Below are 12295 nucleotides of genomic sequence, written 5' to 3' on the forward strand. Positions count from 1 at the left end.
TCGTTTTGACAAATTTGTCCCATTTGGAACAGGTATATTTACTCAATTCCTGTACCCCTGTTGTATCTAGGAAGTAACTAACTTGCTTTTGATTTCACAGGGTTATAGATGGAAGAGACTTGCCTTGTCTCAGATGAGGCTTTGGACTTGGACTTTTGAGTTAATGCTGGAATGAGTTAAGACTTTGGGGGACTGTTGGAAGGGCATGATGGTGTTTTGAAATGGGAAGACATGATTTTGGGAGGGGCCAGGGGCAGAATGATATGGTTGGGTTGTGTCCTCACCCAAATCTCATCTTGAACTATAGTTCCCATTAGCCCAATGTGTCATGGGAGGAACCCAGTGGGAGGTAATTGAATCATGGGGATGGTTACCTTCATGCTGTTCTCATGATAGTGAGTGGGTTCTCAGGAGATCTGGTGGTTTTATAAGGGGATTTTCCCCCTTTTGCTTGGCAGTTCTCCTTGCTGCCACAATATGATGAAGGACGTCTTTGCTTCCCCTTCCATCATGACTGTGTTTCTTGAGGCCTCCCCAGTCATGCTTAACTGTGAGTCAATGAAACCACTTTTCATTATAAATTACCCAGTCTTGGGTATGTCTTTATTAACAGAGTGAGAATGGACAAATAGAGTGGGCCAGGGGAGAGTGAACATGAGCAAAGACACTGTGCTGGGGCAGGACAGGGCCTACATCCTGGAGTTCATACATACAAGGACCTGATAGAGAAGTGACTCCTGAGAGACACATAGGCCAGGATGTGGAAGGATTTGAATTATATGTGATTTTGCTCTTTTGTTTCTGAAGTAATGGACAGTGTATAATTACTTAAGTAAAAAATGGCCATTTCAAATTTACATTTTTAAAATGTTCCTTTAGAAACAATAGGTGCATATATAATAGAAGGACAAACCTAAAATATTATTCTTAATCATCCATCTTATCAAGAGCACATAAAATTGTAAGAATGTGCACTTGCATTTATGATGTTCTTTTGTGTTAAATGATAAATGGGATGACTAAATTCCAAACTCTGCTCTGCAACAAAGGAGGTAGATCACTTGCAGAAGTCACCAGTGATAAGGAGAGACAAGATGCTAGGAAATCCTACTGAGAAGGTTATATTTAAGAATCAATAAACTCTATGGTCATGTTTCATAAGACTACATCTCTCTTTTTTGAACATAAATCAATTTAAATTTCATCATATTTACTCTATATTTTCTACTGATACTTCAGATACCTCTCTCTCTCCATGTTTCATTTCAGCCCAGAAACAATTATTATTATAATATAAGAACTTCCTTTTAAATTATAAGTATTCCTTTCAAATCTTGTATGCATGGTATGAATTCTACATTTTGAAGCCATCAGAATTACTATTGTCAATCTAAAACAAATTAGAGATTAGTATCTCCAAATATGTTGAGTTTACTCAGGAATGAAATATGAGGATTAAAACCTGGGATGCCACAGTGTATCAAGTGAGGGAAGGGGAAATGGAAGCTTTTATTGGCACAATGGGAAGGGATTACATAAGTTGCTTAGAAACAAAGTTCTTTGGTTTCAGAGACTCAAGCTCAGTTCGTTGTTGATGTCCTTACTCGGCAAGTGTTCTCGGCAGAGCATCTTATTGAAAATATTGCAGTCCTAAAGAATGTCTAGTGATAGACCTTGTCATACAAACATAAGTATATGTGCAAAATTTGCAAGCCATGCAAAGGAGAAGATGCTTGAAGGAGGTTAAGAAATTTCTTGTGGAGTTTTAGAGAGTCCTTGGAAACAGTTCTTTTCTTAGACATGTAATCATGAGTTCCCTCTCCTTCATGTCTTCCCAGTCCTATTTTGTCTGGATCTGACAAAAACAATCATCCAGTATCTGCAGGTTTCACACTATAGACATTAAGACTCAAGAACTTAGAGGGTTTTTGGTTGTTTGATTTTGTTTGTTTGCTTGCTTGTTTGTTTTGATTTTTAAGTGATTAGCTTTCAAGGCAAAGTTAAACTTCAAATTCATGAGTTTAACTTTGTTGTAACTGAGCTATTCTGTGTCTTCATTCATTCAACAAATATTAATTGAGCACCTACTAAGACCTAGGCCTTCTCTAGGTGCAAGTCAGTGCAGTATAGACTGAGACAGACAGAAGTCTGTGACCTAGAACTTACATTCTAGTGAGGGGAGCAAATAAATTATAAAAGAAACATATTAAAATAAGCAGTTATTAGATACTGATAAGTAGTATAGAGAAAATAAAGATATAATTAAGCACAATGTCACATTTTTAGTGTGTATGGGTGTGTGGGGGTGTGTGTGTACATGTACTATACATCTGAAAGTATCATCCTGTCTGATTTATTTGAGGTACTGCAACTTTTCTTTTAGCAGAAAATATTCCAATGCAATTCTAGAAAAAAACAGGAATTCAAGCATAACATATTTTTTTTACTGAATAAGTCTGGAGGTTCCCATTTAAGCAAATATGATGACCTAGGCTTGGTTTTGAATAGCATATTTTAATGAATGTCCTTTTAAGAAAATACTACACAAAAGTGTCATTTTTAACTTTCTGTTCTGTGTTTTGGGTCATTCATAGAACTACAATCACATATTTTGGGAATTAAAAGATATAAAAATACAGAATTCCCAAGCTCAAAGAGCCTATAGTTTTCTAGAAATCAAAGATAATTATAAGAATGACCCAATGAGTTTCCTTATCACAACTGCAGCATAAAATGAAATAAACTGATATTTTAAAAACTTGAATTTTATATTTTATGTTCTTAAAAAAATAAGAACTTAACACTACTTAGATTTTATTTCCTTTGTGTAGGTCACAACATCCTGAATCTAGGTATGCTCTTTGAGAATACACATGAGAGCAGGCGTGGTGGCTCATGCCTGTAATCTTAAGTACTTTGGGAAGCCGAGGCGAGTGGATCACCTGAGGCCAGGAGTTCGAAACCAACCTGGCCAACATGGTGAAACACTGTCTCTACTAAAAATACAAAAATTATCAGGGCATGGTGGCGGCGCCTATAATCCTAGCAACTTGGGAGGCTGAGGCGGGAGAATTGCTTAAACCTGGGAGGCGGAGGCTGGAGTGAACTGAGATCACATTACTGCCTCCAGCCTGGGCAACAGAGTGAGACTCAAAAAAAAAAGAAAAGAAAATACATGAGCCATTAAACCAATTTATATGATAGAAAATAACTCTAGCATCAAAAATTCTTGGAGCTGCAAAGCCCTCTGTCATAGACATATCACTCACCCTCAGTTCCTTTTTGCGATAGTCATCCTGAGGAAGGATATTCACAATACATTTTACTACCCAATGGAAGGAAATAGGTCAAATCAAATGTTTCTTATGCAATAATATGAATTTTCTTTTTTGCTGGAAGTCTCTATAAAGTTTCAAAGTGTCTATAAATCCCCTGGAACTGTAAGTAAATAGCAAAATGCTGAGCTTTTTTTTTTTTTTTTTTTTTTTCTGCTAGAGGTCAGGTAAGTTTCATCAGATTTGTTTTTTCTTTTCTTTTTTTTTTTTAAATTATGCTTTAAGTTCTAGGGTACATGTGCACAACGTGCAGGTCTGTTACATATGTATACATGGGCCATGTTGGTGTGCTGGACCCATTAACTCCTCATTTACATTAGGTATATCTCCTAATGCTATCCCTCCCCACTCCCTCCACCCCACGACAGGCCCCAGAGTGTGATGTTCCCCTTCCTGTGTCCATGTGTTCTCATTGTTCAATTCCCACCTATGAGTGAGAACATGCGGTGTTTGGTTTTCTGTCCTTGCGATAGTTTGCTCAGAATGATGGTTTCCAGCTTTATCCATGTCCCTACAAAGGACATGAACTCATCCTTCTTTATGGCTACATAGTATTCCATGGTGTATATATGCCACATTTTCTTAATCCAGTCTATCATTGATGGACATTAGGGTTGGTTCCAAGTCTTTGCTATTGTAAATAGGGCCACAATAAACATTCGTGTGCACGTGTCTTTATAGCAGCATGATTTATAATCCTTTGGGTATATACCCAGTAATGGGATGGCTGGGTCAAATGGTATTTCTAGTTCTAGATCCTTGAGGAATCGCCACACTGTCTTCCACAATAGTTGAACTACTTTACCGTCCCACCAACAGTGTAAAAGTGTTCCTATTTCTCCACATCCTCTGCAGCACCTATTGTTTCCTGACGTTTTGATGATCGCCATTCTAACTGGTGTGAGATGGTATCTCATTGTGGTTTTGATTTACATTTCTCTGATTCTTTTTTTTTTTTTTTTTTTTTTTGACACGGAGTTTCGCACTGTCTCCTGGGCTGGAGTGCAGTGGTGCGTTCTCGATGACACTGAGAGAGTCCACACTAGCTCCTGAAAGAGACAACAATGCTGCTGTCACAAGCATATCCCAGCATAGCACCTAAACAGTGGTAGCCCTCTAGGTTTTAGTTTAGACAGTATCTGGAAAGAAACATGATTGCTAAGATTTACTTTAGTGGTGGAAGGATGATGCATTAGTGTGCCTGTAACAGAAGAATACCAGTCTTCTTACTGTGATCTAGCACCGACCACAACTGTGCAAGTCAAACATGATGAAGTCCCCGCAGATGGAGCTGCCCTTCTGCTGTGTTGTGCTGAACAGCCACTGACCTGGGTGGGCACTGGGTCCATGCGTTGTTTGTTTCTCTCTGCCTGGAAAGCCCAAAGTGCTTGGAACAGAAAGTGCTCTCAGTCAAGGAAGCCTGAGGCCAGTATTTGGGAAGAAGGGGCAGGCATTGGCCCTGGGTCATTCATACAGAATTTTCATAGATAGAACTTACTTGTCTGCTACCTGAAACAAGAACACAAGAAAACAAGACCGTATGCTTTGGCAGCTGTCTGAGAAATGAGTTTCCAAGAAATCAAGCAGAGATGAATATAATTTATGAATTTATCTTCTGTTTTTCATTTTAAAGGCTTAACGTGGCCTTCATTTATCTGAATCCATTTTACTTTGTGGTCATTTATAGCTCTTGCTGGTTTTGTAGAGTGATGTGTTGGGCAACCCTGGTCTAAGCCATTCCGCTCCTTTTACAGCCAGAGGATTAATAGCTTAAATAAAGCAGCCGGTTTTGTGATACGGACAGAAATTATGCCCTTTGATCTCTAAAAGCCTTCAAGTTCAAACACAGCCTTTATTTTACTTAAAATTATACTCCCTTTTTAGCTACTTATAACACAAATTGTTCTGATAACATAAAATTAGCACTGGTTTCTAAGAAGTGTAACATGGAAAATGCCTTTTTGAAAAACGCTGATTTGTCTTATTTGAAGATCAGTCTTAAAATGATGCAGAGAATTTAGAATTTTCATTATTTGGAAATAGTATTACTACCAAGAGTAGAAAAATTTTAAAACTTTGCTCTATGAATGCATTTTATTACTAAAAATATTTATTTTTTAATATTTGACTGTATATAATATAGCAGACACTATATTAATCATATGAATAATGCCATGTTTTAAAAATAAATTTAAATTGTAATTAATGTATCTTTTTGGGTTTTCTAATTAAATTTTAATTTGCTTTATTGATATTAATGTTATAATTAAAAAGTAAGTATTTTTCAAAGCAAATTATTGCCAGTATCTTTATATTGAGAGTTCACTTATAATTTAGGTTTCCTAGAGAGTGGTTGTAAACAGAAATGAAGGTATACTATGTCCAATTGATAAACACTAGGATATTCCACCAGTGCCACTTATGAGAAAGCATCAATGGATTCATTTTCCCTCTATCTGTTCATTCCCCACCCAGCCTGATTCACACATGATTGTCACCCATTTGGCATCTGATTGTGCAAATCCTAGTCTAGAGTTGACAAGAAAATAGAAGGGAGTATGAAAACTACAGTGTAAGAAAGACATCTTTGCTCAGCATTCTTTAAAATGCACTTCTTATCTTCAACGGGAATTCAAGCTTACTTTATATTAATTATAATCACTACTTATTAAGCTCTATATTCCTGTCAATTTTTCCAACAAATATATGCAGTTAATGTCATTATTGATGTTTTACAAATGAAGGGATCTAGATATTTGATAATTAATGTTCTGTCTGAGGATATTTAGTAATAATTACAACTGGAATTCAACACCAGATCTCTCTGACTGCACAGCCTGACAAAGTCTTATGCAACTACATTTTAGCTCCTGTGTTGAACTTATCCTCATTCCCCTCTGCAGCCTCCTTGGATTGTTTGGATTCTGTAAAGGGGGCATCCTTATGCCATTGTCTCTGCATGGGATCTTTCATTTCCATGTTCTAGCACTTATCACCATGAGTTACACTTGGTAGAAGGTCATTAAAAGATTTTAGAAGTAAATAATGACATTCTCTCCTGTCTTCATTTCGTTAATACACACACACACACACACACACACACACACACACACACACATTACTGAGGACTGAGGATCCTTATAAGCCTTTAAAATGTTGTGAAAGATTTAAAAGTTTAGCTAGAGAGAGGAAAAATAAAACAGGTGTTTTTGAAAAATGTGTATTCTGGGGGTTGTTTTGATGACATTTTAGATTTTCAAAGTTTTAAACAATGGAGAGCTTCGTTAAAAAAAGTAAAGATTAAACTAATTTTATTTTCTAATGATAAAAGTTATATTTCAAAATAATAATAATTATAAAATACAAAGCAGCAAAGGAAGCATTCATGTAATAATCCCTAAATAAAAAACAAAACTGTTGGAATTTTGTATTTATAACTGTCAGTATCATTGTCATACACATATGTCTACTTATGTATGCATATTAAACATAAAATCAATTTCGGTTCATGCTTACAGACATTAATCTAAATTTATAAGACTGGATGTATGCCCAAATTATCAATCTTTGTGTATGTGTATATATATATGCATATATAAATTTATATATTTATGTTTAATATACATACACATATATGCATACATACATATATGTATATACATATATGTATGTATATATGTATGTATGTATGCATATATATGTGTGTATATGTAATTTTTAAAATACTGCATAAAATTGCCTTGAAATTAGAACATTTTGTAAGCATCGTATCTTATCAATCGGTAAATATCACCATAAGCATTTGTAATGAATGCACAGTGTTATAAAGTTTTGGATATATTGATTATTGTTTAGCATAATAAATACTTCAGTGTATGCTACAGATGTTTTAATTGCTGTGATTTTTCCACTTACTTTATACTCTCTGTGTGTGTGTATTTAAAAATGTTAGACTGTTAAAAATTAGTGGCTTGGCCGGGCGCAGTGGCTCACGCCTGAAATCCCACCATTTCGGGTGGCCGAGGCGGGCGGATCACCTGAAGTCAGGAGTTTGAGACCAGCCTGGTTAACATGGTGAAACCCTGTCTCTACTAAAAATACAAAAATTAGCTGGGTGTGGTGGTGCGTGCCTGTAGTCCCTAGCTACTCGCGAGGGTGAGGCAGGAGAATCGCTTGAACCCGGGAGGCGGAGATTGCCAGCCTGGGGGACGAGAGTGAGACTTCGTCTCAAAAAAAAAAAAAAAAAAAAAAGAAAAGAAAAAGAAAAAAAAAATAGCAGCTCATGGCTCATGCCTGTAATCCCAGTATTTTGGGAGGCCGAGGCGGGCGGATCACGAGGTAGGGAGATCGAGACCATTCTGGCCAACATGGTGAAACCCCATCTCCACTAAAAATAAAACAAACAAACAACAAAAAAAAATTAGCCAGGCATGGTGGTGGGCACCTATACTCCCAGCTACTCAAGAGGCTGAGGCAGGAGAATCGCTTGAACCCAGGAAACGGAGGCTGCAGTGAGCCGAGATTGCACCGCTGCACTACAGCCTGGGTGACAGAATGAGACTCCGACTCAAAAAAAAAAAAAAAAAAAAAATTGAAGATATGAAATGTTCTAATTAGACCTACCTTAAGTTATTGTTTTATTTTAAAATGTTAGTATAAGTACTAGGAAATGGAACATTTTATATTGTTATACTCCACTTGGTACAGGAAAGATGGAAATTATCTTTAAAATGGATGTGGGTGTGTGTACAGATTTTAAATCTTAACAAGGAATTATTTTGTATCTACAACACCAGGAAAAATTCCTGAATACAATGGAAGCACATTTCTTGCTGCCACAGTGAGGGTAACAGGCGGACGGAGTTTTCTGTGCTGGACATCCCACTCCCCATTTTGGTTACCCGCCTTCCATTCCTGTGCAGTCAGTAGTTTGGTTAGTTAAGTGTATATTTCCATTGAAACATGAATAAACATGAATAGATTATATTACCCTAATACACAATTAAAAAGCTACAAATTTCAGTAGAAATCAGCTTACACAAGTTATTTTCTTGCCAAATAAATCTATTAATACTACACACAGCAGTATTCAAGCATTGACCCATTCTTTTTGAATATTTTTACATAATCCTGGGATAACATAAATTGTTCAACTATAAAGTATTATGAAGTTACAGAGAAGAAGTATTTGAAAGGTTATGATGATATCATTTGACTAAGAGGCGCACAATTTATTAGTATTTCCACTTTAAAGAATATTACTTCTTCAATAATTGACTTAATGCCTTGTTCTACTTTATTATTTTATTATTGTATTCACCACATTACAAAAGCAATCTACACATAATTTCTAAAGGCCATTTTAATATTTTCCAAACATAGTTTTTCATATTATTATTATTTTTTACATATCATTATTATTTTTTACATTTTATTCTAGTTGTTGGCATATCTCACTGTCTTGTCATTCTCTCTAGTCATTAATATACTACCTCTTTTCTGTATTCTAATTTCTGATACAGATATTCTAATGTAAAATATATAATAATATATTCTATATTCTAAATTGCTCCCACTTTCTTGCCTTATTTTTGAGCCGTGGTAGGAAATACACCATACATTTTATTATTTTAATAGTAGTAATGTTATATAATAAACCATTCAAAGGATAGAGATGGTAACATTCACATATCAGTTAATAAGTTGATCTTTTCCAAGGTAAGTCAGGTATGTACTAAGGGAAACTAACAAAAACAAAAATTGATAATATAACAATTCCTCACAGGTAAATAATTCTGATGGTCTAGTAAACACTCTAGTGGGAGAGAAAGTAGATCTCTGTGGGAGAAAACATCTCAATTCTGCAAACGCTCCCAAGGGTGGGTTAGCAGGACAAGACGTCTGTGCTTGGCTCAGAAGTTTGGCTCAACCACTACTTTCTATCCCGTGTTTTGCTCAACCACTACTTTCTATCATGAAGTGTTTACTTTCATAGCTGATCTTCAAGTTTCCTAGAAAGATGGTTCAGATTATTTTTCAGATTAAAAAAAAAAACATTGCAGTTTACAAAGCTACATAGTACATTATTGAAGACAAGGGCCCACATAAAACATTACTTGAATTTTAGAATTCTTTATAACAATTCATATGAACTAGCAAAAAGTGGATTTCCACAAGGTACTCAGTATTGATTTTTTAATTGATTAATAAAAGATGTTTAGAGATCAGTTTTTTCCATCTGTATTTCCAGGCTATGCTGATTTTAGCTGAAGGCATATATGAGTAGGTTCAGAGATTCCTTAGCACATTCCTTAGCAGAGCCAGAAGGTATTTTGAAATGATTATAATAATGTAAGAAGTACATGGTTTCTGTACCTAACCTTGCTCAGATCACACGTATGTTCTCAAATTTTCTTTTATTTTTACATTTTACGTGAGAAATATCTTGCTAGTAAATCTGTTCTTGTAGATGTGACTTTTGTTAATTTTCCAACTTTGTGTACTTTTTCTGTTTAAATGACCTGTTATTTCACACTAGTCAGTAGGACAAAAGGGAACTAAAAAAGGACAAAATAAAATAAGTCAATGGCATGATTTATAAATGAAAATAGTCTGCATTACTTCTGCTGTAAGTGTATACCATAGAGAGTTAGCATGTTTAAGTTTCTCTACAAAGCTATTGGAAGGTAATTATTTTATTTAGCAAAAACACTATTGAAGAAAGACTTTGTGTGATGTCCTTTATCCAAGCCTAATGTTCATTTTTATTAGGTTTTTAAAGTTTGTTTCCATGGCATATGACAGAGGAAATGCTTTCTCTGGAGACCTACTTTAAATTCTTATAAAATGTCATTGATTAAATTTTCTTAAAGTAAATGTTATACTCTATCTGGAGTCTTGACTGAAAATGTTCAACACACATACTTTATCCTTTAGCGTTTGGATATTGCACTTCCCTGTTCTCTTGAGTACTAAAACAAATTGGATATAATATAATTTCAAAGTGCAAAAAATAAACCACAGAAAGTTACACTCTACATTCTTGATAGATAATCATTAATATTGTTTGAACACGGGCTTTTGGTTTCTCTGAGTTAAAAAAATTTTAAAGGGAAATCTTTTCCAAACTGTTTACATAAGAAGTGTGGGATAATTTTGATAGCCAATTTTAAGAAGAAAAAATCTGTTTATATATGTTGTTTTATATGTGATGATTTCCGCATATCAAAATAGGATATTAGTATATATTAGCTCACTGAAAATAATCTGCATAAAATTCTGGGGACCTTGTGTTACCATCTATTGTTCTTCTCACTTTTATTATTTATTTATCATTGCAGATTAAAAAAATCAACAGAAACTTTCCTGTAAACCAGCAGGTAAGATCAAAGCATACTTGGAAAGCTAAATAATATATTTCTTTAATTTTATTGATTATAGAAGATAACGTTACCTGATTTCTAGACAGAAATAATTGGCACTGTCATTTACTATCTTCAGTGAGAAACATACATTTCAGATATCTCCTTCATATTATGTAATATATTGGTTCCTCTACTTATATTAAAAAGTACTTTAAAAATGTTTATCTAAGTCAAAAATTATTGTTTCTACAAAATAATTATATTTATTTGAATACATTGTTGAAGAACTTAGAATTTTATTTACATATGATAGTTTTAGTATATCTTAACTTTTGGGAGACCTACTTTTAATTTATCTCAAAATTCAAATGAATTTTTCACAATTTGCTGACAGTATTTCAAATGAGTCTAAGTTAATGCATAGAACAAAAATAATTTTGAGTATTCAGTTCTATAAACTTCTTACTCTTGATATCAACTTTGATTTGAAACCATTGACAAATCTAAATATCTATGATAGCTATTTTTAAATGATACATAAATTACAAATTAATTTTAATGATAAAAACGTTTAAATGCTCTTCAACTTATGAAATGTAAGATCTTTTTCTTATCTAAACCTCAGTTCCCCTATGTGCAACATTTGTGTAAGGGCGACTATCCTGTAAGTTTATTTTGAGGATTAAATAATAGCACATGTAAAGTTCTCAATATATGCTATCATTATCATCAAAGTTTCTAAATGTTTACACTTGTTGTTTGGAATACAGAATTTTTGTTTTGTAGAAATTGTATCATTAATGATGCTGCTAGCCCAGATCAGCCTCCAAAGCCATGTGTAACTAGAACACTGTAGAGAACAGCTTTGGAGAGTTAATTGTGTCTACAATGCTCTGATTAGTTCTTTTCAGCTCCAGAGTTCCCCTCCCTCCTACCTTAAGTCCCTCAGCCCTGAGCCAAGTTGATATCTTGGGTAAATGCAGAGGTTGGAGAGATGTACGTGTCTTGCCACATGCTGCAGCAGCCTGTAGTTGTTTTTAAGGCCCTTACTTACAGTGTGGAAACCAGAGCTGTCACCAGCAGCTTCTGCTTACTTGCTCTGTGACAACACCTGGGATGCTCCCTTTGTTGCTCCCATGCTGTCCCAGGTGATTCTGGTATGGGTGTCATCTTGAGAACTGCAGATAAGTGTAGTTCAAGACAGGTGTCATCTTGAGAGCTACAGTTTAATGCTTTTACAGGGTTCCAGTAGAGGGAAAATGTCATTAATAAGAAATTACTCAAATAGAAGAAAGTATCAGCTATGAGGGAAGATTATAATGTCCATCAGTAGACAAGGCTGTTTTATAGTCAGATCTTTAAAAATGGAAATCTACTGTTTTGTCAGTTCCTCTCCAAAATAAAAAATTGTGAATTATTTTTTAATTTAAGAATGACTCTAGACCTGTGTCATCACCCTCTCATGCCCTTTCTAAACTCAACATGGGAGATATTAATATTGGTGTAATATACTACTACAGTGGTCATTCCCCTGATAGCCCCAAAGCTATTCTGTAATCATAATGACAACTACAGCTAACACTTCTCATGTAGTCA

The 12295-nt window shown here is 34.8% G+C and overlaps 1 protein-coding gene across 8 annotated transcripts in view; it reads left to right on the forward strand.

Moving 5' to 3' along the window:
• Positions 1-12295, forward strand: part of SNTG1 (syntrophin gamma 1) — an 869847-nt gene that overhangs the window by 653463 nt on the left and 204089 nt on the right. For all 8 annotated transcript variants that reach the window (XM_063817091.1, XM_009455347.5, XM_009455346.5 and 5 more), the window contains one exon: positions 10676-10714. In XM_063817091.1, the coding sequence (XP_063673161.1) occupies positions 10676-10714 (39 nt within the window). The remainder of the gene's footprint in view (positions 1-10675; positions 10715-12295) is intronic.

This window comes from Pan troglodytes, chromosome 7 (genome assembly GCF_028858775.2).
Source record: "Pan troglodytes isolate AG18354 chromosome 7, NHGRI_mPanTro3-v2.0_pri, whole genome shotgun sequence".
In the NCBI taxonomy this organism is placed as follows: Eukaryota; Metazoa; Chordata; class Mammalia; order Primates; family Hominidae; genus Pan; species Pan troglodytes.